Source organism: Globicephala melas, chromosome 6 (genome assembly GCF_963455315.2).
Source record: "Globicephala melas chromosome 6, mGloMel1.2, whole genome shotgun sequence".
NCBI classification, from domain to species: Eukaryota; Metazoa; Chordata; class Mammalia; order Artiodactyla; family Delphinidae; genus Globicephala; species Globicephala melas.
In genome coordinates this window covers 35,981,536-36,009,464 of record NC_083319.1, presented here as the reverse complement: position 1 = coordinate 36,009,464, position 27,929 = coordinate 35,981,536, and the positions used below count along the sequence as shown (strand labels likewise).

Genomic DNA, 27,929 nt, shown 5'->3' with positions numbered 1-27,929 from the left:
TGTTGCTCATGATTCTTACTCTCTCCCCTCCCGCCCTCCCCACACCATGCCATGTTCTGAACACTCAGAGCCACTGATTGTTTCTCAATGCAAGACTCATGCTTGTCAGTTTCCTTTGCTTATCTTGTTCCTTTGCCAGAAGATTCCCCTTGCCTTCTCCACCTGGCAAACTCTTATTCTTTTTAGTTTTCCTTTTAATTTTATATTTTGGCATAATTTCAGAGTTAGATATAAATTGCAAAATTAGTACCAAGAACTCTTGAATACCTTTTACCCAGATTCCCAAAATGTTAACTTTTTACTACATTTGTGTTATCCTTCTCCTTTCTCTCTCCCTTTTCCTTGCCCCCAAAACAATTGTTTTCTGAACCACTTGAGAATCAGTTTCAGACATGATGTCCTTTTACTGCAAGTACTTCAGATTATACAGCCTAAAAAAGACAAGGACATTCTCTTACATAACCGTAATACAAATATAAAAATCAGGAGAAAAACAGCAATACAGCACTGTCATCAAATCTAGATTTATTTGGATTTTGCTAATTGTCCCAATAATATCCTTTCTGGCAAAAGAAAATCCCAGATCATGAATTGAATTTATTATGTATCATGTCTCTTTCACTGTCCTTGAGTGTGGAACAATTCCTCAGTCATTGTTTTTTATGACTGACATTTTTGAAGTGTTTTAAGAGTCAGGTATATTGTAGAACGTTCCCTAATTTGTTTTTGTCTCATAGTTTCCTCATGATTATATTCAGGTTATGTGCTTTGGTAGGAGTACCCCAGAAGTGATGTGTGTTCTTCTCACTGAATTACGTCTCTTTTTTTTTTTAAGTGAAAAGTCCCTCTTTATTCCCTTCCACTCCCACTTCCTTCCTCAGAAGTCAGTAACCACTGTTACTGACATCCATCCAGTATTTTGTCTATGCATTCTATACACACATATCTATATACAGCCACACAAACTCTTTAAACTATAACAAAAATGAGTACATAATACACCTATTGCTCTGCAATTTGCCTGTTGTTTTCACTTAACTGTATGTCTTGGAGATCTATGTCAGTACATACAGATTTATCTCATTCTTTTAAAAGCAGCATACTTAAAAAAATAGTATAGCTGTATCCTTGTTTATTTCATTCCCTATTGATGAATATTTGTTTCCTTTTTTTTTCTATCACAATCTTTCTACATACATTTAAAAACATAGCTCACTTACAATTTTGATGGATACGGTCAACTAACTCCCCTAAAAGGCTTTTCCAATTTGTATTTCCATCCACAGTGTATGAGGTCATTCATATTTTTCTTATTATTAGTGATGTTGAACACTTATGATAGTTCATGGCCTTTCGGATTTCTTCTGTGAATTGCCTGTTTGTGCTCTTTACGATTAGAATGCTGGACTGCTGTTGTTGTTTTACTAACCACTTACTTGGCCTCCTCCTCTGCAGGAGGCTTCTCCACTGCTCCTAAGCAGCCAGCAGCTCCCTCCTTTGCTGTTCCACAACACTGTTCATACAGCACCCAGGCTTTCATTTGGCAAACATTCCATGCTGAATCCACTCATTCCACCAGTGACCTCTGGGAGCCTGAAACATACTCTGCCTTGGGTTAAGTACTGGAGAGACAGAGCAGGACATCATAGTCTCCACCCTCGAGGAGTTTAGTTTTGAAAGGCAGTTTGGGCATAGAAAAGAGCATAGGTTTTGGATTCAGACAAGACTTGAGTTTGAATACCAGCTCTGTCATTTAGAGGAAGTCACATGACCTCGCCAAGTCACAATTTCCACACCAGTGAAATGGGCTAACACTCCCTTACAATGTATCTGGCAGACAATATACCTGAAGTGGCTCACAAGGGGTTATTACATAGTAGGCTGCCAGTGAATGGATAGTAATGGAAAGGCAACTGATAAAAGGTCAAAATGATTAGTTTTTCAGAGGTTCTAGGTACCACTAAACCAGAATAAAATAAAGGAGGTAGCTCCTCCCTCTGCAACAGAAGGGTAAGGGTAAGTCACTTGCCCAGATCCTGCTACACTACATCCCCCACCTGGCCTGCCCTCTGCAGCAGGTTTCTGCTTTCTCCTGGCCCCTCACCCTAATTCAGCTGCTCACTGTTGATGTAGTACTGCCACTGCCCTGGCGAAAGCAGGTGCTTCCTCTCTCAAATAAATGGACTCCTTAGGACATTCTAAGAGAGGCTCCAGGATGTTTGTGCATGCTACCATTTGTGATCTCAAGAGGTGTGGGGCAGAGACAGTGTGAGGTGGTTTGGGGAGAGACTCAGAGACCTGGATTACACACACCGTTCTGCCTCTGCCACGTGACTCTTGGCAAAACTTCAGTTTCCCCATCACAATAGGAGACTGAATTTCGTGATTTCTAAAAACCGTCTAAATGAGAACTTCTCATGTAAAGGCAAGGTGCGTGTATATATACACTACTCTTCTTGGTCAGAAATCTCTGTATCCTTGGGGTCCCTGCAGCTCTTTACACCATGTTAGTATCATGGAACACTACACTGCATTCCAGTTATTTGGAGTCATGACATGTTTCCCACTGAACTGATAGCTGGTGGATCCATATCTGGTTCTTGGTTTCCTAGAACCTCAGGTAGTTAGAAGAGGTCCTTCATTCCTTTAACACCATTACTGAGTGCTTGCTGTCTGTCAAGCACTATATTAGCTGGTGAAGATACAAAGATAAAATGTCAAAGCTTCACCCTTCTGGGAGCCCACAATCCAGTTAGGAGACAATTTTAAGACAATATAACTGTCTTGATGGAGGGAAGGAATGCCTGTTCTGTCTGGTTAAGTTGGAAAATTTCCCTGAAGACTCAGTCTTGAGCAGAGTAGGGTGAATGACAGGGAGGACTTTACAGGCAGTAGGAATGCTCTCTGTAAAGGCACAGATGTGATAGAGCATAGTGTGTTCTGGCAACGGCCCAGTATTCAGCATGGTGGTAAAGAGGTAGGCAGATGTCAGCTCATGAAGTGTTCTTTACGACATCCAAAGAATTCTAGGTTTTATGACATAACCTTTTGGGGGTGCCTAAGCATTTTGAGCATGGGAACATAGCAAATCTTTGTTGAATGCAGGAGTAATAGTGAGAGCACTGGGCATAGTAATTGGGAGCATTTCCTGGCCTTGTGGCCTTGGGCAAGTTACTTAACCTCTGAATCTATTTCCTTTTTTAAAAACTCTCAACCGCAAAGGGTTGTTAAAATTTTAAAGTTTATACATAGTAAATTTATAGGAGTAAGCCTGGCACTTGATAAATGTTCAGTATATTATTATTTTTAAGATAACATTTGTTCTACACAATACACATTACCTAATAAACAATCTAGTAATTTCTGTGGCCCATTTCTTAGCCTGTTTCCTCCTCTGCAAAACGGGTCCTCCAATTTTACCTTTTCATTGTATCTTGTCCTCCTTCCTAGCACTTACCATAATGCTAACTAAAATTTCTAATTATTTTTCCGGTCAAACTCTTAGATATAAGCAAACTATCTGTATTCTGCTTTCTCAGGTAGACTCTAGCTCTATGAGACCAGAGACTTTAAAACATTTACCACTATATTCACAATTGCTAGCACTGCCTGGCTCTTAAACACATGTTCGATAAATGTTGGCAAAAATAATCAATGTCAAACATCTTTCAAGACTGTTGCCAAGGGCCGACGAATTGATAAAGATGTACAGTTGGGTTTAGTATTACTGTTAAAATAAGGTGTGAGACGAGGAACCGAAGCCAGGGGCTTCCAACACAATCTGTAGCCTCCGGAGGCTTCCAAAGGACCAGTATTGACTTCAATCTTTCGCAAGAGTTCAGCTCTTCCAGGTTCACAAAGAGTTAAATCTGTTGTCTTGTATTCTAGGGGAAAAAAGGAGCCGGAAGCGCCCCAGTGTAAACTAAGTTTACCTTCAACTTAGAGGTGGGAAGGACCTGCCTAAGGTCACCTAGCTCGAGAGAAGGATCTAAACCAAGCGCTCTCAAAGAGGCTTCTCCCTCGCTGGGATTCCCCGAGTACACCAGCCAAGCCGTCTGCCGCACCGGTCCTCGCCCCCTTGCTGGGTCTCGGCTCCGCTCCCGCGCCACGTGGCACATGGAGGATGTCCTCCGAGGTCAGGGGGAAAGGAGGCGGAGCGCGGGCTAAACTTCGCCCCGGAGCATCATGGTAGATGTAGTTTCTCTCGCCAGCACAGAAAGGCGCTAACTCTCCCCGGTTTTGCTCGGTAAGTAGCATATCTTCTGTGCAAGTCATTCAAACATGGTGTCCTCTGTCACAGATGCAGCTTAAATATCTGTGAAAGAAGCCGTTGGGGGGAAGGACCAGAGCAAGACAGGCACATCAAGGGGAAAGGAAAGGGTTAATAGTTGTTACGCATGCGTACAGAAGGCCTGGTGGGTGGGCGGGACGGAAGACGACTCCCGGGAGCTGTGTTTTCCCCGGAAGTGCCTTCCCTTCTCCCGGGTTCGCGCGGACGCGGTTTTCTTACCTCATTTGTCCTCGCCCCTCCCCGTCCCTCTACGCGTTTTGGTTCCTGGTTGGTGCTTCCTGGTCGCAGCCGCGGCAGTGAGTATGTGTGTGACGGACCCCGAGCCGACTGCGGCCGGGGGACCCCTGCCCGCCCTCCGCCTCGCCCGCTGGGCTGTGGAGCTAGCGCGTGTCCCCTCGCCGGCCTCCGCGTCCCCCCTGTGTCCCTTATTCGTGGCGGGGCTCGGCTCGTGGCCTCTCAGTCGAGCTCTTTTCCACGCGACTCCGCGGACCGGCTGGGCTTCTCCCTGCCCCTCCAAGGCATGAGGCCGTGGTTCAAAAATGGCTGGGCGCCCATGGCCTCGGTGAGGAGTGGCGTTTCTGCCTATTTTACCTCCAACCCCCACCCCCGAGGTTCCCCTGTCTATTAGGAAAGCCGGTCAGTCATTTAAACGCGAAGAGGGCTCGGCCTTTGAGGACCGAACAGTCCTGGGCCTAATCCAGCGTCAGCAGTCAGAAGCAGCAGCTGCAGCTGTGGGGACAGAAAAATTTCGGGAGATGGGCCCCTTTCCCCACGTAAAACAAGGAGACTTGGACTGTGTTCGCTGATTCCCTTTATCCTTCACATCGTAGCCGGCAGTTAACTTCAACTTTAAGAGTTGCAGATGTAGTGGGAAAACTGGCTGAGTGGAGAGTCAGCAGGCCTGCGTTCTAGCCGGGGCTCCACCACCAACTCGCGTTGGTGACTCCAGAAATCTTCTCTTCAGGCTGTATTTACCTTGATTTCAGATTACGGGGTTGAATTAGGAGATCTTTTATGCGCAATGAATAAGTAAGCTTCTCAGAGCCCATTTCTCAGTGTATAAAATGAGTGTTTAATTTAATAACTTTCAGGTTCCTTCCAAAACTCTGTTGTGTTTTGAATTTTTCGACTGTGTGTATATTTCAGACGGTATTGTGCTTTGGGGATAATTCAGTATTGATGTTTTTAAGAGAGTCTGAGGGTGGGGAATAAACCGAGGAAGAAGTGGAAGTGAGGACTGTACAATAGCTTCAAGGATAAGATACTGTGTAATAACAGGAAAAGCGCTGAGGGAAAGGTGAAGGAAGTGTTTTGAGATAGGATTAGTTACTCTATAAAGACTTTATGTCAGGAACAGCTGGACTTGTCTGAATAAATTTAGCATTATTTTCTCCCACCAGCATCTTGTATTCTGTCTGAATTTTTTTGTGACCATTGTTTCCCACATTTGAATTCTCTGTCCCAGTTTGATTTACTTCAAATTGAAAGCCCCATTCGAAGAGTGGGCAGAAATTTTAACACTAGAGTCAGTAGTGTTTCAAATCTGTCACTATCAGGATGGCTCACTAAGTCAGAAATTTTAATTTGAAATTAAACTGTTAATCATGTTCTAAAGAAAACTAGGCTTGATATCAAGCTGTGAATTTGATTTAAATTTCCTTGAGATGGATAACTATCTCATCAAAAAGAAATATCTAGGCTAAAAGTTCTTTGAAGAGAAATAAGAGCACAAGGACTGAAATGACCAGTTGGTAGACTGTTAGAGCAGAAATGTTGTCTTTAAAGATTGTATAATAAAATCTGAAAGCTTAAATAAGCCTTAAGTTGTCTAGTTTAAAAAAAATCAGTGAATGAATTCTGCTCTCACTTTTCAACAGCGAGCGCCTTTGCAGTTATTCTCTATAGCTGTTTTATATTTGTTAAGCCATTTAAATTCTTCAGAGAAGTTTTATTCCCAAACTGATATTTTAAGTTCTTATATAAGAGCCATCTTTTTTGGTCATGGCATTGCTATAGCCTTTGTGTACCAACTTGGGAAGCTCTTGGATGGTAAACTGACAAATTCAAATGTATGCTTTTCTTTCCAATTAAAATGCCTCTTTTATAGTTTTTAAACTCCACGGAAATAAAATGGATATTTGTTAGGTAAATTTAGGTGTTAGAGCCACTGCAAATTTAGTTTTGAAGGAAGGTTTTTGTTTTTTCTTTAATCTTTGTTCGAAATGATGATTGTTATTTTTTTAATCAGGGAAATGTGAATCAGTTTTAGCTGTGTTCTTAACCAGCTAAATAACTTTGGATAGGCCTCCTTATCTCTTTGGACCTCAGTTTCCTTATATGTAGATTGAGGAGGTTGATGAGATAATCTGAAAGGTCTCTTCCAGATTTAAAATTTTGTGACTCTCATAGAGACTTTATGTTATCTAATTAAGTATGCTTGAGAATTGTGTACAATGTTCAAAAAGCTGAGAAGTCCTTCTGAATCAAGACAGTTATATACATATATATTTTTTTCATATTCATCCTTGGAGTATGAATTTAAAAAGTTAACTAAATGCGTTTGAATGTGATTAAAGTAGTAACATAAACCAAAACAGCCTCAGGCAGACCGTAGCTCTGGCATACATAAACTACATAAATAGAAGAGCCGGTTATGCTGAGCACAATTTTCAGTACAGAAGGGACAAAATCCTCTTAAAGGCCATAGGGGCTAAATTGTTAAATTCATTTTTCTACATTTCAGGGGAAGAGATAAACCCTTAGACCCAAGGAAGTCTGTTTTTATTTTATTTCTGTAGTTTATTTTTGGCATACATTCACAGGTGTGCCTATGGCTCTTTTCTTAATCCCTTTCCTTTGGGATGGCTCCAAGAGTAGTACAAATTTGTAACTCTGTAATTTAGCTCTTTAATTTTTTCTGTGCTGCACCGGAATTATGTTTTATCTTAAGTCCACACTGGATCCTCAAGATGGATCCAGTGAGGATTTTGAAGGAAGCATAATTCCTTTGACTTCTTTTAGAATTAATTTACCTATTAAATAAAAAGGAAAGGATTCATCTTTTATTTGTATTCCTCTGAAGCTAACATTTCAATATAAACTGATAAATGCTATGAGCATTACTTTTCAGACAGCCACATTCAACTTGTATGACAACAGCATAGCAACCTGAAGGACAGTGCAAAAAGGGAACAGGTATATTGTACCTTTTAGAAGGAAAAAAAGGCATTAAAAGTTGGGTCTCCCCCCCAGCTTTATTGAGATATAATTGACAAATAACATTGTTTAAGGTGTACAACATGATGATTTGATATATGTATATATTGTGAAATGATTACCACATTAAGGTTAGTTAACACATCCATCACCTCACATCTTAACCTTTTTTGTGTGTGGTTAGAACATTTAAGATTTACTCTCTTAGCAGATTTCATATATACAATATTGTTAACTCAGAACTTTTAATCATCTTTTCCCCCCAGCTTTATTGAGATATAATTGACATATAACATTGTGTAAGTTTAAGGTGTACAACAAAAGTTGGTTTCTTTATTTCTGTAAAACAAGAAACTCCAGCATGAGTGTAGTACATTTTTGGCTCTTGTTCATTTGATTTTTGGAGTCAGCAGGTTGTATCACCAAAAGTACCCCGACATTTTGGGCAGAGAATTGATAAACTAAGAAAACAACTAGTCTTTCTAAATTGTATCTGTATAGCTAAAAGTAGAGTAGAAAGAATAAATTGTCATTTTTAATTGTTCTCTATACTGTGCCTGATTTTTTTTTAAACAAAAATGAGTTTTTTTCCAGCACTCTCATTTTGATCAGTGTTCCATTAGTACCTAATTGAAACATCTGTGTAGATTTTTGGTTGATGATATGAGAATCTTTGAAATAGTTGGAGACAACTACGAAATTCATCTCATCATAATTTTCATATTTTAGACACATAATTAGATTTATTAGGGCTTTAGAACAAATACCTGATGATATTATTCATTTATTTATTCATTTGTTAGTTCAGCAGACCTTTATAGAGGTCTTACTAAATGCCAGTTACTCTGCTTGGTTTTGGTGATCCATTGTTTAACAAAGTGCATATAGTTCCTGCCCCCCTGGGGTATGTGATTTGTGCTTGTGGGAAATTTACATTGCACTAGTAATTAGAAATGTGAATGTCTTGAAATGTAAAGTGCTATGGAAACCTATAAAGGGTCGACAGTTTGGTGGGTCAAGGAAAGCTTCCCCGAGGAAGTGATATTTAAACAGAGTTGAAGGATGAGCAGGATTTACTGTGCTCACAGTAGGAGTAAAGTGCTCCTAAAGCTGAGTTTTACCTCTATTTTAGGTCTTCAGTTAGTTTGTATTTCATACATATCTTTATAGGTACAGAAATAAACTAAGTTTGTCAGCTATTTTTATGTATTCTTTTGGTCAAAGATCAGAAGGCCTGGAGATTAATTTTTTAATTGAGAAGACAACTATACACCAAAACAGTAAATATGATAATTATGTCCTTTTGTGGATTTTAGTCATAATTGAAGTGATATTCCTGTGTGAGAATGTATACCAGAAAAGATGAGATACAGAACCAGAGCCAGGGAAAAGATGAAGAATGGATGGAATAGTAGTGAGAATGACCTAAAATATTTTTGTGATTTTTAACATTGTGGAGAAAAAGTGATCGGTGTCTGAAACAGTGGATCTCAACCTGTTTTTCCTTTCTAACATACTTGTGAAATGTAACATTTCCATTAATAACTGTAACTCAGTTTGTTGGCAGTAATTTTCATTTGGGAGGGGCTGGGCATTATTAGAGTGTGTCATAACAATTTAGAAAATCTTGAAAAATGGTACTACTCTAAGAGAAAAAGGTATTTTAATATGTCATTGAGAAAAATGATGGCCTTCACAGAAGTTAGCTCTAAGAGGTGATATCATTATGCACTAAACAGGCATGATCTGAGCTGTTAAAATATATTCTTTCTATGACTTTCTGTTTTACAGCATCAAGGTTACTGACTTTCCATGATGTTTGGTGGTTATGAGACCATAGAAGCATATGAAGATGACCTTTATCGTGAAGAGTCATCTAGTGAACTGAGTGTTGATAGTGAGGTGGAATTTCAGCTCTACAGCCAAGTTCATTATGCCCAAGATCTTGATAATGTCGTCAAAGAGGAAGAACATGAAGAGAAGAACTCTGGGAATTCTGAATCATTCAATAGTAAACCAAATCAGAAGAACTTAATTATCCTTTCAGATAGTGAGGTCATCCAGCTATCAGATGGGTCAGAGGTCATCACACTGTCTGATGAAGATAGTATTTATAAATGTAAAAGAAAGAATTTTAGAGTCCATGCAGAAGAAAGGACCCAAGGTCCTCCTGCTTTTCGTCATTCTAATGAGTTGGCAGATAAGAAATGCAAGAGGGATATTGAAAAGACTAAACCTGGAGAGAGATCAGGTACAATCCAAGAGGTCATGATTATAGAGGTCAGTTCAAGTGAAGAGGAAGAGAGCACCATTTCAGAAAGCGATAATGTGGAAAGCTGGATGCTGCTGGGATGTGAAGTTGATGATAAAGATGACGATATCCTTCTCAATCTTGTGGGGTGTGAAAATTCTCTTAATGAAGGTTAGTATCATATTGGCCATTATGAAAAGTAGTATCATCTTTAATAAGGAAGACTGCTTTTCCTAAACAAAAGACCATTAGGGTCTGCTCCATTTAATTCCTCACCTTTTGGTCTTGTTTTTTGGCTTGTTTTTCATGAGACTCTTTTACCAATGGCCACTTTAATGGTGGTCTGTCTGAACATCAGAAAAGTATGTCAGGATATCAAAGACACTCTGCTTCTGCTATAAGCAAATTCATAACTGCTTCTTCCTGTTTGGCTAGAGCCAGTTCTGGACCTGAAATCTTAGTTCCCCTCTCTCTCTGCTTGGTACCACAGGTGAGTACTCCATCCAACTCTGACATTGGCCCTATGCTCTTATTTGGCCAACTCTGTTGGTTCTGCCTCTTCCTAAGTGATTTGCTTACCCAAGAGGTAGCCATATAGCAAGCATGGGGAATGCCTGGTATACAGAAGATATGGAATTAGTATTAAGATTTTTAGGAACTCCATAATCAGTAATGTAGGAAACTATGAAGAGCTGTAAGTCTACAGTAGACTGTAGGAGAGAATGCAAATTCTTGAGAGCCACATAATCAAGAATTGAAATTTTGGTGTTAGTTTTGTCTCTGTCACATGTAGTCATCTAGTATTGATGCTTATCCTTTTAAAAAGTCCCTTTTATTTTTCTCCCTTTATGTTTAATGTGTAGTCTCTTGCAATATTTTCCTAAATGATCTTTTATATCTTCCCTGTATGCTGTTGTTAAGTTGGTAGTCTTGAAATGCCCTTTACTCAGTACTTTACTGCTGATCCAAAACCTTTAATGGCACCCACTTGTCCTCAAAAGAAAATGCTGATATTGAATATAGATCATGCTTTGGAGCCCCAGAGATTGACAAACTTTTTAAAGAGCCAGGTAGGAAATATTTTAGGTTTCCAAGCCATAGGATCGCCTAACTACTTAACTTTGCCCTTGTCGTAGGAAAGCAGCCATGATAGCTGAAAAAATGAGATGGCTATTTCAACAGAATCTTATTTACAAAGCCAGGTGTCTGGCTCAGGCTGTAGTAGGCCAGCTCTGAGAATTTGACACCAAAAGGAAGAAAAGAAATAGGATAGTAGCTAGAACATAGAGCAGAATCAAGTAAAGTTTTGTCAGAATAAGAGAGAGTTGATAATGTTTTTAGGTGGAAGGGGAAAATCTCTTGAAGGAGAGATTAAACCTGTTTGGTGGATTGGGGTAAGGGAGGCAAATAAGAGATGGGCTCAGGTATATTGTCTGAATTAGTCTTAAAAGGGAAGAGACATTTAATTGCTAAATTACCAAATATTTATAGAGGTGGAGGAGAAAGAATAAATTCAGATGGATTGAGGTAGATGAGGGAATGTATAAGGATGTGTTTGATTTTCTTGGGAAAATGAAAGTGGAAGTGGGTCTGGAATTGGGCAGGGGATACTTAGAGGCTTAGAGTGTGGGAAAGATGTTTAGGTGCTATGGGGAATACTGTTAGGCAGTGGATCCCAATATGTTGAAGATGACAACTTCTTTAACTTCAAAAAAATTTGTGGACCCCCTGCCCCACATAACTATAGTTACATTTTTAGTATTTGTTAATTGAGAAAATGCATATTAGCAAAAAGCTATTCAGTACACTCATACATGACTTTGTATTTTATTAACCACAAAATTGTCTACACATTTGAAAAATATTGTATAAGGCCTGTCTGCAGCATATATGGCCTTATATAAAGCATGCCTCTGGCCACCCATTGTGATAACTAATTCTCCAGCTCCCAGGAGTCTGAAGCTCATAGGTTGGAAATCATTATGCTAACAAATCAACAATAAGAGAATAAAAGCCTTGCTTAAAAGTAGTATTCAATCAAAATTGAAACAATGTGAACTTGTAATGAACTCACTCTGAAGGGTTTCATAACTTTTTCCAGTAATACCTGGGGCAGGGTGACAGAAACCAAAAGATCCAGGGTTAGGCAAAACATTACAGAATGTCAAAACAATCATTTAGCCTATTCCTTCTCTAAATTGCCTTCCCGTAACATGACACCTAGTTTCATCAAATACTAATGTGTTCATGATGATCAGCGACTTTTCTTGAATTCAAGTTCTCTATGTCCACCGTGCCAAATATTTCCATTTGGATATCTTATTGTTATTTCACATATACATACTGAAAAGCTTGATAAATTGAAAAGAAAGCTTATCTTTCCACAGAAAGAGGAGCAGGTTAACTGGATGGTGGCTCATAATGTAAGTAGGATTTCTCAAGGCAAAATGAAAGGGATTGATGAGGGGTAGTGAGGACGGGGTTAAGGGTAGCTGAGCCATATGGAGATGAGGATTCTAGAGGAAAGAGAATGATGGACTTAGGTATGGCTTTTAGGAATGAAGAAAAAGTTGGTAATCAGGTATATAGAGAAATCTCTGGAAAACAATTTTAGTATTTTATGTTATAGACAATAAGAAGCATGGCTGTTCTTGAACTGTGTTTTGGGGGGATTATTTGTTTATTTTTTATTGAGGTGAAATTAACACAGAATTAACCGTTTTAAAGGTTCAATTTGGAGGCATTTAATACATTCACAATGTTTTAGAACCATTACCTATATCTAGTTCCAAAACATTTTCATCACATCCAAGGGAAACGCCAAAATGTTTTCACCACATCCAAAAGAAACCCTGCACCGATTGAACAGTCACTCCTCATAACCTCCTGCCCCAGACTCTGACAAGCACAAGTCTGCTTTCTGTCTTTGGATTTACCTATTCTGGATATTTCGTGTAAATAGAATCATCCAGTATGTGACCTTCTGTGTCTAGCTTCTTTCACTTAGCATAATGTTTTGGAGGCTTATGCATATTGTAGCATGTATCAGTACTTCATTCCTCTTTTAAGGCTGAATAATATTCTATTGTATACCTGCATTTTGTTTATCCATTTATCTGTTGATGGACATTTGTGTTTCTACCTTTTGGCTGTCATGAATAGTGCTACTCTGGACATTCATGTACAGGTATTTACTTGAATACTTGTTTTGGGTATAAACTAGGAATATGATTACTGGCATTTCTCTGTTTCACTTTTTGAGGAACTGCCAAACTTTTCCACAGTGGCCGCACCATTATACATCCCCATCAGTAATGTATGAGGTTCCAATTAACTGCAGTGGTTTTTATGATTACTTGTCATGTTGCACATTTCTATTTGATTTACTGGTAGACTCTTTGTTATTTCTTAGCAATATTGGTAAAAATATATATTTAAGACCTAAGTAATTCTAAGTAATTCTTGATTCCAAACAGTCAGTGTATGTTCCTACTATCCATATTGAAATTTATCCCTACTCTGTGCTCCTTGATCTACTAATGCCATAATCCTATTTTTTTTCTAGTTAATAGGCAATATATTCAGTACTGATGCCTATTTGAGTGTGTTGTTACTTTCTAATCATTATTATCCCATTCATAAATAGACCTGGGGGTAGATCTGGTTCAGTTTGTGTAATAGTCTTTAGAGAAAAGATTTTTTCATGTCAGTGGAAGTTTGTGGAAATTCTGGCATACTTCTGAAATGATGATTGTTAAACAGCAAAAATTATGATTTTGTGTACTGCTCCCCCTCCTCCGCAAACCCCTCAAACTGTGGCATATTTGAAATATCAATATAATATAAGAGAAGAGATTAGCAACTCCTTGAGGACAGGTCTTTTCCTCAGAAGCCTTTTTAATACTATTTAGAGTAATTCTTTGCCATATATATTACTTTGTTTTTCATTAACTGCTAAATGATCAAACACTTATTGAGCATCTACTCTATGTAGAATACATAGAGGGGATTTAAAGTGGTAAAAGACATAGTTTTAGCCTTAAGTGGCTTGGTGTTTCATTGAAGAGACAAAATATAATAAGAAGCTTAAGTAATTTATGGAAGTCTCTTCTTAACCATTGGAGTTAAGTGTCTCAAAATTCTGCGGATAGTTGTGGTTGAAAACTTAAAACTTTTTAAAAAATAGGATTAGTGAATTTGAGGTAGTACGTGAAGATCTGAAGGACTATGTAAGTACATCCATATTTTCCATTGTTAAATTTGTAGTAATGAGTGCAGCACCACTCTTGTTCTGTAGAAATGTGAGGTTCTTTCGCACTACTTCAGTTTCAGTGAGATGCGTAAATGTTTGTTTTGCTTTAATACACAATTAGAATACACGATCAGGTAGATAATATACAACCAGGAGACATTTTTTCCCTCTTTTTTACTTCCTCTAAATGTTTGATACTTTTCTGATTTTATGATCTGAAGCTGTCGATTAGCTTCCTTGGGTTCCATGGGGGCCTTGGTGATGTAGCACTTAGGTAGTGTGCTCAGCCTAGCTTTCCTCAGTATATACAGCTTTATGATGAGGGCTCTGCTTATAACAAATCCATGCCAAAACACAGGGCTTCAGTACCTGTTACATATGACTCAGCCCTTGCTGCTGATGGGTGTAGGAGTTTATTTCTAAAGTCTAGAAACAAACTTCATTTGCTTCACTTTCTTTACTCTTTCCTGACGCTTCTTTATGTAAATGATACCTGCTCTGTCATTTGTCTTCCTTTTAAAATTCTTACCCTTTACTTTCTTTAGTTTATTATCCGCAGTAGGAGTGTCTTACAATTCTCATTTATTAGAAAGACAGATTTCTTGGTTGAAGAAAAGATGCACCAAAGGAAATGAACATGTTTTTTAATTTGTGACGGTGATCTCTAGTTTGGGAAGGATTATTGTATATGACAGCCAAATGATGGGAATAAGTGCTATAGGAGTTATACATGAATAATCACCAACTTATTTTCCTGCAGAGGGAAGGGATATCATTAGCTCTCGGAGTAATTGTTAAATCTTTGTTAATTTTTAACTATGGAAATTTTTTTTTTTTTTTTTTTGTGGTACGCGGGCCTCTCACTGTGGCCTCTCCCGTTGCGGAGCACAGGCTCCGGACGCGCAGGCTCAGCGGCCATGGCTCACGGGCCCAGCCACTCCGCGGCATGTGGGATCTTCCCGGTCCGGGGCACGAACCCGTGTCCCCTGCATCGGCAGGCGGACTCTCAACCACTGCGCCACCAGGGAAGCCCATATGGAAATTTTAAAGTATACAAAACTGGAATGTCGTAATGGTCTCACTGTTCCATAAACCAGCTTCAACAATTATCAACTTATGACCAATCTTTTCTCATATGTAATTCCATGTCCCTGTATTATTTTGAAGCAAATCACAGTCATCATGTCATTTCATTCATTTATTTATATACATATACATTCATTTCAATATGTATTTCTAAAACATAAGTTTTCTTTTTAAGAAACAATCATATTATTATCACACCTAAACAAATTACCAATAATTCTTCTATCATTAAATAACCAGCCTTCAGATTTCAGCCTTCAGATTTCCCTAATGGGCTCTTAATTTTTTTTTCCTACAGTTTATTTGAATCAGATCTATTTATTGCAGTTGGGTGGTAACTTATGTCCTTTAATCTTAGGTTCCTCCTTTATCTTTCTTCTATGTGTTTTCTTTCTTCTTTATAACTTAATTGTTATACTAACTGGATTGTTTATCCTCTAGAATTCCCTGAGTTTGAATTTTGTGATACTGTTTAACATACTCCACTGTCCCCTGTATTTCCTATGAATTGGTAGTTAGAGCTAGAAGCTTAATTAAATTCAGGTTTCTCTCCCTGTGATTGTGCTATCAGCTAGACACATAGATGGTTCATTTTGCTTTTCATATGTTAATATTTAGTTTTACCTTTTAAAAATTCAGTTTGTTTCATAATTATGTAAAATATTTAGAATGTTCCAAATTCAAATCAATAAGACAAGGTAAAAAATATTCAGAGACGTCTACCTTCTGTCCAGTCTTCATCCTGTTCCTACCCTTCCTCTTAGGGGTAACTGTTAAGAGAAAATTGATAGCTTGTCCTTACATTAAAAAATATATAAGCAAATATGTATATATCTTCATATTCTCCCTCCCCCTTCTTGAAGTAAACAGTAGCATGTGATCTACACTTTGCTCTACCTTGTTTTTTATCTCTTAACAGTATATCCTGGAGATCAGTCCATAATAGTATCTAAAGATATTTCTCATTTCTACGACTATAGACTATTTTTGTGTCTTCTACACTAATCTGAGCTGGACACATTAGGCATGTAACAAATACTTTTTGGAAGTGAATGAATAGTAATTTTAAATAGTTGATGAATAATATAATTGTTACAGTTTTAAAATGTATTTTAAATAAATGTATTATAGTCTAAGTCCACTTTCAGAAGCATGCTTTATACCTATGCTTATACTCCTGGTCTTACCGTTTCTTTCTCATTTAGTAATTTTGAAAGATTTAGATTTAGCAAAAAATTAAATAGGTTCAGATTTTAAAAGGAAAATACTTTTTAAAGAATGAAGAGTTCAGCATTTTTAAAAGTGGAAGAAACCTGTTAGTTCCTAGTGTATGTGACTGTTATAGTGTAGAACTTTACATTACTGTAGAACTCCTTCAGTATGTACAGTTGGGTACATCGTTCTTTTATAATAGTTTGTCAGCATTTGGCACATAGTGGGTACCTAGCAAATCTTGGGTGAATTTAATTGAAATTCTACCTTTTCGTATAGAATAGTGCTCTTTACATAGTACTACATGAGGTTGAAGTGAAATTATGGCTTTAGTAAAGTAAAATCATGAAGTAATTGATTGAAATTGAAGTATAATTATGGCTTTTATCGACTTAGTGCAGTAAGTCTTTTAACTGTTTTTGTGTCATGTCCCTTTCACCCCTAAAAAATATGCACATAAAAGTTTTGGATACATTTTCAGAAGTTGAAGAACTCATCTAGAGGCAATTGCTGAATCCCTGGTATTTATAAGGCACTCAACCAAGACTTGATAAGTAATTAAAATTTGAGTAGAGTGGGTTACCTACTTGAATTTCAGTTTTCCAAATACCTCATATTTTATTTGATCTGGGTCTTTATATATGCCTGGATCAGTTTCTACCTTGCCTGGCTGATACCTACTCATCCCTCAAATCTTAAAGTTTATTTCTGAAATGAGGTAATGGACATAGGTTCTCAGTGGTGGCTACTAGGTCTTTTACAGCTCCATAGTTGACTACCTGTGACTTTGGGTAACTTAATTCCTTTATTGGGAAAATAATAAATTTTATTTCATTAAGGTTATAAGCTAAAATGAGACAGTGGATAGACTAAATTAATGTAATAGGAAAATATTTTGACAGAACTCCTAACTACAGGATAAGTTCACTATCACTGTGGCAAGCATGGGCATATAACTTCCACTTGGTGTTTTTAAATGAGAAGTTCTCAGATTTTTTGGTGAACCCAAGTTGCTTTTGAACAACATGTCTCTAGTATGGCACTTTATTTGAATAAATTTTATTTTATTTGGTGACATTTTATGATCTACTAGTTAAAACCTAAATCTGAAGTCTTAAAATCAATCCAACAATTACTTCCTGGATGCTTACAGTGTACAGGCACTATACCGTTAAGGTGTTGGGTTTCAAGAAGTGCTATGTAGTCCCTGCCTTTAGAAACCTTAAAGTGCATGACAATATGGAAAGTCCACTCTATTACCAGAGTTAAATACATTTCTACAAATACAAGAGATGTCCCAGCACATACATAATCATTTCCAGATGAATGTAATAGACTTTTTAAAAAAGATTATTACAGATAGGCAAAGTACAAGAGTGAATTGAAAAGTAACTCTTTGAACTCAGTCTTGAAGAATGGATAGGATTTAACGTTCAGGTTAAATGCAGGGAGGAAGAATAAAAGCTGAAAACCCTAAAACTATATGATACCGTTAATGTTTAATTAATGGCTTAATATGTGGCTGGGTATGATTAAACATTTTAATAGCATATCCTTTCAGAAACCGCCTCAGCCTAAATGAGAAAGGGTATTTATGTTCTGCATATGCTGTTGGAAGATTTCTTGGTTATTATTTTATTCCAATATTTTCTGCCTATTTCTTGCTCATATGTCTCCTTTTTTTTTCCTTTAAAAAATTGGATATTTCATGCAACTTTATGGAAGATAGAAAAATTTTCTCAGACGGACCAGATGTTGTATGTTAGTCAAAGGACATGACCGGCTGCTTAAAATGTGTGTTTTATGCAAGGCTGTTGAAAGTAGAGCATGTCTTGAAATATAACTTCGGCTCGTCATAGCTTGTGTTCTTTACCACCTTTTAACATAGAAAAGGAACACATTCTGTTAGTTTGGAAATATAAATAAATTAAACTTTCCTTTTAATGCTCTTCAAATCTTCAAGGTGGTATTTTCCCCCCCTTTCTGCATTCATCAGATAACCAGTCAGTCATAGATTCTTTTTTTTTTTTTTAAATAAATTTATTTATTTATATATATTTGGCTGCGTTGGGTCTTCGTTGCTGAGCTCGGGCTTTCTCTAGTTGCGGTGAGCAGGGGCTACTCTTTGTTGTGGTGCGCAGACTTCGCCTTGTGGTGGATTCTCTTGTTGCAGAGCACGGGCTCTAGGCACGTGGGCTCTAGAGTGCAGGCTCAGTAGTTGTGGCGCATGGGCTTAGTTGCTCCACAGCATGTGGGATCTTCCCGGACCAGGGCTCGAACCCGTGTCCCCTGCATTGGCAGGCGGATTCTTAACCACTGCGCCATGAAGGAAGTCCAAGTCATAATTTGTTGAGAAATCTTACGGCCTAATAGGTCGTAAGAGTGAGTTGCTGTTTGACATACTTCTTATGGATGTATAGTTTAATTTCTGCCTTATAATTGAAAAGTGGCCACATGCTAGAGTTCTGGTAACCGAGAGGACCAAAGAGCTCCCTCCCTGATGTTTTCAGCTTTTGTAAGCGTGCACTACACAATCCCTAAAGCTGCTTTTGAACTGTGTCTGTAGTTGTAGCATGTCACCTTACACTTAACTATTGTGAGGGCATCTTTTTATTTAATTTCTAATTAGCATAATGACTTGAGCTGTGTTATTCACTGTTCCATGGTGAAGTTGTCATAGGGAGAGAAGAAATAAAAATGTTCAATTTCAACTTTACTTGTGAATGGAGTGAAGTTTGAAAGCCTTTTATGGCCATTGTTCAGCAGACTGAAAATCTCATTAGAAATCCCAGAAATGCGAAGGCAGCTTTGGGTTGGATTTTAATAACATTTTGGAATGTTGGTATTGTATGTCGCTAATTTTTGTGATTTCATTGTTGATCAGCAACTTAGCTATGCATTCTTCCAAAGTCAACTTATGACTTTTAGCCTAAATTCATTTACAGTAGTTTTTCTTTTCAACAGTAATAAGTACCTAGGGAGAGAATTAAATTTTACTTTTTTTTTTTTTGACGTTTCTCTTAGAAACTGATTTGATTTTCATATAAGATATACTAAATTTGTTGGAAATTGCATGTAAGATAATAGCATGCTATAAGAAAATAGCACGTTTATTGAACTAATGACTTAGTTTTGTTGCCATTAAAATATTAGACATCTTCAGGTCTGCCTTTTTTTTTGGTTTGTTTTTGAAATGGAGAAGCATAAAATAAGATGGCAAGATTTTCATTCTTATCTAATGGTCATAGGAAGTTGAATCCTGATGTCTGGGTAAAGAGTGTTTGAATATAAAATTCTTATAGCTGTTTGCTATAAAAATAATCTATTATGTATAGAGACCACTTGTCTAAGAAGATAAGTATAATTTATAGATAGTATGGTCAGAAGGTAGAATTTGATATGAACTATATACGATTAGACTGTCAAACATTTTTCAAAAGAAGTACAGAAATGAGAACATTTACTTTTTTTCCCCTTATAAGAGTAAAGGCTACTCAGAAAATTCATGACTCTTAAGTTGATCCTGTTTTTAAGACTTTGCTAAATTTGTATTTAATTTCAGGGTAATTTACTAATTTCTTGCTAATTTCCTCTTGGTTATTAACACTTAAGTAAGTGTTGACTTATTGGAAGTTTTTTAGCCAAAAGTTTTTAATCTCTTAAGCATTGTTTTGTTATAAATTAAAGTTATTGTCATGGTTAAGTTTTTGGCATTTTGAGTTACTTGCCAGATTGTTGTTGATTCTGCTAATAATAAGGAAATGCATATTTTAATTGAGCATCCACCATGTGTAAGTTTCTTTTTAAATTATACAGATACACTTAAAATAATCTACAAGAATAGATATGACTTGTTTTTTAGTTTTTGAATCTTGATCTAACAGCATTAGCTCTGGATACAGATGTAATTCTGGGGATAAAAATTATTTTTGTAATACATGTTTGGATTCAAGTATAAAGGCAGTCTAATAATGGGTTATTTAAAAGTGGATCTTGTCTGATGTGTGTACCTTTTATTTCTATGACATTTTTACATTAGAATTTCATAATTATAGTTTTGAAAATTAGTTAACGGTGGACTTGAGAGCATCTGCTCTCTCCATCTTTTGCAAATACATTTTAAGGGAAGACAGCATAATTCTATAATGGGAAAAAAATTTTTACTCTTCCCTTCTGCTTTTGCCTAAATATATAGTCAACTTATAATTACCTCAAGATGAAAGAATGCTGTTTACAGCTACTCATTGAGAGAAACTGTTTTGTTGGGAATCCCTTGAAGTGCGTAGGTCACTTCTGATTTTGCTTTGTAACTAGCGCCTGTTACAGAATTATCTACTCTAGGGAGGGAAAGCCCCAATTTCTAGAAGACTTTTCAATACTCTTTCTATATTTTTAGCTAATGAGAAACTCTAAAGATGTAGGAAACAGACTGGTTATGGCTGATAAATAAAATTTTTAAAGTAAGTCAAAAATTAGGCTTTGAAAAGTCAGGTGAGAGGAATTCAGAATATAAATTTGCAAATTTAACTGAAGAAAGGTTTTATTTAAAGAAAAGGTGTGCAACCATATCAATCTTGTAACTCCTTGTATCGCACTAGCCATTTTTTATTGTTAGATGGTCTGATTTAAACAAAAATGAACTTTGTCAGTGGTTTTATTTAGAAATAGCATTACTTTCTACTTTTAAGGAGGATTTTAATTGTCAATAAAATTTCATTGTTGAAAAATCACCTCACTCCCATATAATTAGTATTTTGTTCTTTATTCAATACCCTGTATCGAGCCCACCCCTTTTGGGTTTGCTTTAAAAACTATATAAATTTTGTGGGAGAATAAATACAACTTATGTATTGCTATAAAGGTATTATTTGAATCTAGTATGATTGTTTTTTACGTATATGAAATACTTCCCTAAAAACATAATATTCAACCTAAATGTTCTAGATAGGTGAGTTACTGGTAAAAAAATCCATCAGGTCTTAAGTTGTGGATTATTTGTATTGGTACTTAATACCGTGACTGCTTTGGTTGTTGTGTAAGTCCCTTTATTCTTCTGTTTGAGATGTTCTAGTTTGGGAAATTTCTTTTATTATCAGATTTAACACAGGAAATGTAATGGTTGTACCACAGATCATCTAATTGTCAACTTTTGGTTAGTTAAACTAACTTTGGTATATAGTTCTTTATAGTTAGTCAAAGAGGAGTTGTGTTCAGCTGTGTGATTTTGCCACCACTTAAGTTAACATCAGCAGTGAAGGGTCTCATCTCTGACTTTTCTTCCTTTCATTAAATTTTTCAATTGCTTTTAACATTATTTAAGTATAGAAGGAGATAGAGTTGTAAAACAAATTTCTGATTTGCTGATTCTCAGTATTTAGCAGTGGGGATCCTTTTTCTTCCTTTAGCTATATCACATACATATGTATATTTTGATTTAAGGGGAAAAAACTTAATTTTTTTAATGTATGATGTGGATACAGTTATTGTTTATTATTTTTTAAAGTTAATAAAACTAATCTCAAAAGATCTTTAGTAGTATACCTGCAACCTCAGCAGTCCCTTTTTATCTATACAGATTTCCCTGCCTATTGTGGCTGTTTGCTCTAATTTAAATTTCCCATGGCTTTGGGTTGCAGACTTGGTTTTCTGCAAGAGTGCCCATGCTTACATGGTCATATATTCTGGGTGACTTTTCCACTTTTTCTTTTTTGTTATTTTGTTGATTGCTAAAGGGAAAGAGGATTTTTTTTTTTTTTTTACTTGTTTCTTTGTTTTGATCTTTCTTCCTTAGCCTATCTATTTGTGTGTTGTTTTGTTTTGTTTTGCAGATTGGGAAGAATTATTGTGTGGACTTAGATCCATGGGGAGTAGCAGGGAAAAACTAATTTTGTTCGTGGTTTTGTTTTCTTAATAAGAGTAGCAATTTAATTTTTGAGCCATTGAGAAGCTCAAAAGATATGTTAGCTTTATGCATGAAATTGATAGAAAATTATTAATCCCGAAATTTTCTGTTCATGGTCGCTCTACTGTTGGAATAAAAATGTTATGTTATAGTTGAACTAAGTAAATCCAGAAATACTAAGTAGCAGTATATAGTACTGTTAAAAATTCTTAATTTAAATATTATTGTATATTCAAAAGTTATTCATAGGAAATCAGTTGTAATCTGGTATGTGATTTCTTTTTTCATTCAGTTTTTGTTGTCGATGGTGTGTATATATTCAAATAGACATATGAATATACATTTGATTGGAAACATACAATTTTAACTTGACCAGATTTAAAAGTTTGCTTATTCCTGCAAAACATGCTTATTTTTCAAATATGAAGAATTTTGTTTTATGAAACAACTTTATGCTGCTGAATGTTAAGTCCTTGGAGAAGTGCTGTGGCAATTTAAATATTGGGTAATTCAGTACTAATGTAAGGGAAAAGTAGAGGCCTCTAGTCCTAAAATCTCCTCCAAATATTTTTTCATTAATATCTGAAGACTTTAAAATATCAAATTAATGTGGTCAAAGCTACTTCTGTTTTACATTTGTGAGGGTGCCATCACACAGTAGCATTATTTAACTGGATTTTGTATTTATTAAATTAAGATCCTTTTTAACATTTAAGAAATTGTAATAATTTCCCAATATACCATAAAAATGTTGTTATGATATACTGTTAGCTAATTGGCTAGGAGAACTAATTTGATAAAAAGGATGAAAAAGGATTAATTTTGATATGCATAATTTTAGGGGTTTTTGTTTTTTTAATTGATTATATACCATGGCAGTGAAATATCTAAAATTCTCTTTCTGGTTGTCTGTTAAGTACTTTGGGAATTGGGGTAAGGGCAAGTTTTCTTTCTGTGTCTGCTAATTATTTTTTCTTGTGAATTTTAGTGCTCCTAGCATATGAAACTGATTTATAGAATTTGCTATTACCGAGAAAAAAAGCATTCTTGAAATTTTGTTTAACTGTTATTTTCTAGTTACTGTATTTCACATTTTGATTTCTACCAAATGACTTCTGAAGAAGCAATTTTTTTTGAAAAACAGTGAGAGTTTCAAACTAAGAAGAAAATGTATACTGATAGTCTATTTATTGTTTGTTCATGGCAATTAAGATAATCTTTTGAATTTCATAGTCTATTTATTGTTTGTTCATGGCAATTAAGATAATCTTTTGAATTTCTGCTCTTTAACCATAGTTAGAGCCTTCATAAGTTTGTAAAATTATTCTCCCTAGTTCTGATTAGTATTTTAAAAGGTATTTTGTAAGTTTGTACTTGATATTCATATGTGATTACTGAGAAAAACAAATAGCTTGTAAAATGTATTTGTTTCTAGTATTTCCATCAAATCAGGGTATAATCTGTGAGATGAAAAGTGATCCAATTGTGAAACTATGCAGCTTTTAAAATAACACAAAATTCTTCTGTTAGCACGTTTTACCAGCAAATGTTTGTGTAAAATGTTATTAGTTCTTAAAGCTCGTGCATAGACTTTCTTGTGTGTGGCTTTTCATAGGAGAGCACTATAGAGCCGAACTTGAAATTTATTAAGGAAAGCACAAACTGGTGAAATGCTTTCATGCTATTAAAAAACTTCACAGACAATTGTCAGACAACTTTTTTTTTTAAAAGGTCATGATTGCCTGGTGCCTTTTCCAGTCTTTATTTGAAACTCTTGTAGGATTTCTTTTTTGTTCTCCGTCTCCTTTTTCTTTTGGCAGTGGGTGGAAGATTCTTTTAAAACTGAATGGCTAAACATGTATAGTAACTATTAAAGTATAATGGAAATACTTTTATTCTTGATATTTTTTAGGCCAGAAAATGCTGTGAAGGTAAGCCAGTTAGGGTAAAATTACATTGTGCAGTATGGAAACTGTTCAGAGTTTTCTGTTTAGAAAAGTGGGCTCTTGAGTTTGGGCTTAAAGTAAGGGTTGTTTGTGAAATATTTTGCAGTTCTCTTATAGGTGGGTGAGTTTGAGATTGTTTTTAATATTTTATTGTTTTAGTTGATTGTTGGTATTTCCTGAAAAATAATATTATGTATATGGGAGAAGATAGGGGGTGAGAACAGAATAAGAACTGGGGGGAAAGAAAACCTCCTTCCCAAAATGTTGCCACCTGACAGGTGGAGATTATCTGCCATTACAGATTTTCAAAACAGAGTGCTTAACTCTTTTTCTAAGAGTTCACATAAACTTTGACATATTTCACAAAATTTGATTGTGATAAGTATTACAATTTTAACTCTGGTCTTTATCCTAAATTGAAGGCTTACAAAATTAATCAAAAATGCCTTGAGGCTAATTGCTAATGTTCAATTAAGTTATTGTGTTCAGTTAAGTAACAGTTCTTTGACTATAGAATTTGTTTGATTTTATTAATATGATAAGCTAAGATTATAAAAGGTCTATAAGAGTACAGAAACTGAACTTTGTGAAATTAATTTTTATATTTTGCCATAGAGACAAAATATGTCTTGGTGTGTAGTAATTTTTTTCTTAGTATTATATGGACATCTATTGGCTTTCAGCATATAGGAAATTTAAACCTTTTAATATTAAATATTGGCAGTCATATATTTTTTTAAATTGCAAAAACTTCAGGCAAATACGTAAAATATGCTAGTGGTTGGTTTATTTAGATTTTAAGTGACTAGACTTTGTGAAATAGGAATAAAGCCTGGGATCTTATTTAATCTAAGAAAATATACTTAATTTAAAAGTATTACTATTAGAACTAGAGAAATCTTTTCAAATGTAGTAAATCCATATCCATAATTATTTTAAATCACTAGTTAGAGAGGAAGGTATGAGATGCTAATATCTTTGTTGGAAGTCATAAAGTGTTTTGAAAAGTATGAAAGGGGAAAAGTAAACTGCTTTCAGGCAGATTCATATCATTTTGACATTGGATGTTATTCGTGGGTTCATGTTACAAAAACCTACAAAACAGGTGTATTTTAATTCAGTAGGCTCGCTGAAAACTGTTTTGTGATAAAGCTAGAAAATTTATAAATGTTTTTTTCTTGTTTAAAGCTTAGTGATTCATCTTGGTGCTTGTCTCAGTCTTCTTAATTTAGACATATTGTGATTATTTGTTTTAAAACTTTATTTCCAGTAAAATGTTATTGCTTGGGTACATTTTCACTGTTTCTATTACATTTTATCCATCTATGACATCTTATCAGCCAGCTATTACTATTTTATTGTTCTTTTTGTGGTGGTGTTGTAAGGTACAGACTTCACATCTAAAGTAAGAGCTAGTGTATATTACAGTGTATATGACCATTTCTAATTTGACCTGTTACTGTAAAGAAGGCTAACAAGTGTGTATGACTAGCCCTCCCCTTCTGGAGCAGTTGAAAACAGGCCTCAGAAGACTCAAAGGAATTCTTTTAACTCCTAGCAGGGCCACGGGGTCAATGTCAGATTTAGTCATGCTGTTATTTTAGCCCAGTGGTCCAGAGAGATGACTGAAAAGTGAGTCTTTTATTTCTTTTTTTGTGTGGTTATTAACAGGATTAAATGTAAGCCATTGTGTACTTAGTACCAATTAGTTTCTCATCTGAGAGGTTCATTATGATTTTTTGTCAGCCTTCGTCTTGTAATATTTGTTTCATTGTTTGATTAGTTAAGGGGCTGAATGGAATAAAGAAAAGTTTTATAGCAGTGCTTTTAAATTCATTGAGCATTTTAACAAGTAGTCAACTTTTCAGATACGTAGGCCTTGATTAAAAAATGGACCACGTTGAAAATTGGCATGGAAGATGGTGAAGTTTGTAAATTGCTAAAAATTTTTCTTTTCCTGTTGTACTTTTCTTTAGTTTTAAAAATAGACTCTCTTTGTTACATCAAATAATACTTTTATATTTTTAGAAGTTTGCTTTGGTTCTTATACATATGTCTAAAAATAAGTTCAGCTTGCTGTGAGTATGTAATTGTTGTTTGGGAGGCACACACGCCAAAAAAACCCTTCCAAATTAAAAAACCCTTATAATTTCTAGATTGGAAACATAGATTGAGCTATTAAAAACAACATAAGAATTCTAGAATAAAGATAATTGTCAGGTGTAAACAGGCCTTAATTTAAAGGGAAGCAGCCTGGAAGTTGATTCTTTATGCTATTATAAATAAGTAAAAATGCCAAGTTGTATGAGTTCAGAGAAGAGGAGCATACCTAACTTTTTAAACTGCTTATTAATTGGTGGTTTTTAAAAAACCTTTGACTTAAAGAAATTATATTAAAATGAATCTTTCATTGAGTAACATTCCTCATTTAAAATATTAAGATATTTCAGTAAAATTTTGGACAAAAATTATTCTTATCAATTGGATTGGAGATGCTGATTTCAGTTAGAAGCAAGGAATATAACCCAGAATTAAAATAGAAGTATTATTTTGTTAGTAGGTAATTATCTGGGACAGTAGGTCTTGTACCCCGTTGTTGAAGTGTATAACACACTTTTTCACATGCATTCATCTTTGAATGGAAATGCTTGTAGGCTGGTTCAGTTCTTTTTTTTACACATTAAAAATGATCAATATTACTGTAAATAAGAGCAATTACTATTTTAACTTATTCTTTGAGATGAGTTGCTTGATTTTTCTCACATTGTTTGATATACCATATTGAGTATTATACCCTTGTACTAAGTCCTTTGCTTATTGCCAAAGTTTTTTGGTACCTAAATTACTTTATTATGGAGTTGGTTATTCAAGATTTGATGATGCACATAATTATGAAGTATATAAATCCTGACATATAGGGTTTTTTGCTCAAATTGATTTCAGGCATAGTGAATTTACAGCCCTTGCTTTTTTGTATTTGTGTATCCAGTTTTCTCAGAAACGAACACATTTCTATTAAGTCTATATATGGATGTTATTTTTCTTTTCTCTTTAATTGTAATTTGGAAAGGATTTAGATCCTCCCAATGAAAAACCTTATTTCTGACCATATGACTATATGACCGTATTACCAAATTACACCTGCTTTATCATTGTATAGCAGTAAGTCCCTCTTTACTCTCTCTACCCCGTTTTTAAAAGTAAAATTGTGTGGTAACTGTATTAAATTGCCAGAAGATTTTTAATTAACAGGAAGTAAATCACTAGTAATTTCCTCTGATGATTTGTTTTTCATCACACAAGAAAGTAGTTTCTTTTGAGAGAGATGCAGTTTTTGCTACTCAGCATTCCCACAAGATCTGTGGAAAAATAAGAGGGAAATCTTTAGTGTAATGGCCTTGTAATATGAAAAGGGCAGATTTTTAGAATAAGTTAATTTCTCCTTTTATTACTTTGTTTTTGACTTCAGAGGAAGCTGTTAAGTTGAAAATCTGACTCAGTAGCAAGTGCTCTAATGGTCATCTAATTTAACATTAATGATTACCTATACTGATTGAACTAATATTTTAAAAACATAGCTAATAAAGTCAACTAATTTAACAACTCTCTTAATTTAAAGTTGAACTAACCGTAGATACCTCATAGAATAGGTCCAGAAATTAGCATTCAAATAACTGTAGAAAGTATAAGGTAGACAGGCTATCCTAAAGATAATTTATTAGGACTTCTGTCTCTTTTAGCATCTTTAATGTAATAGTAACTCTTGTAACAAT

The 27,929-nt window shown here is 35.5% G+C and overlaps 1 protein-coding gene across 3 annotated transcripts in view; it reads left to right on the top strand.

Moving 5' to 3' along the window:
• The first annotated feature begins 4,485 nt into the window (after positions 1-4,485).
• Positions 4,486-27,929, top strand: part of ZCCHC7 (zinc finger CCHC-type containing 7) — a 244,343-nt gene continuing 220,899 nt past the window's right edge. Inside the window, exons 1-2 of one of the 3 annotated variants that reach the window (XM_030884269.2) lie at positions 4,486-4,587; positions 9,299-9,929. In XM_030884269.2, coding sequence (XP_030740129.1) covers positions 9,320-9,929 — 610 coding nt within the window. In that variant the 5' untranslated portion in view covers positions 4,486-4,587; positions 9,299-9,319. Of the gene's footprint in view, positions 4,854-9,298; positions 9,930-27,929 lie in introns of all 3 variants that reach the window. The other 2 variants (XM_030884271.3, XM_030884268.3) reach the window with 2 other exon arrangements.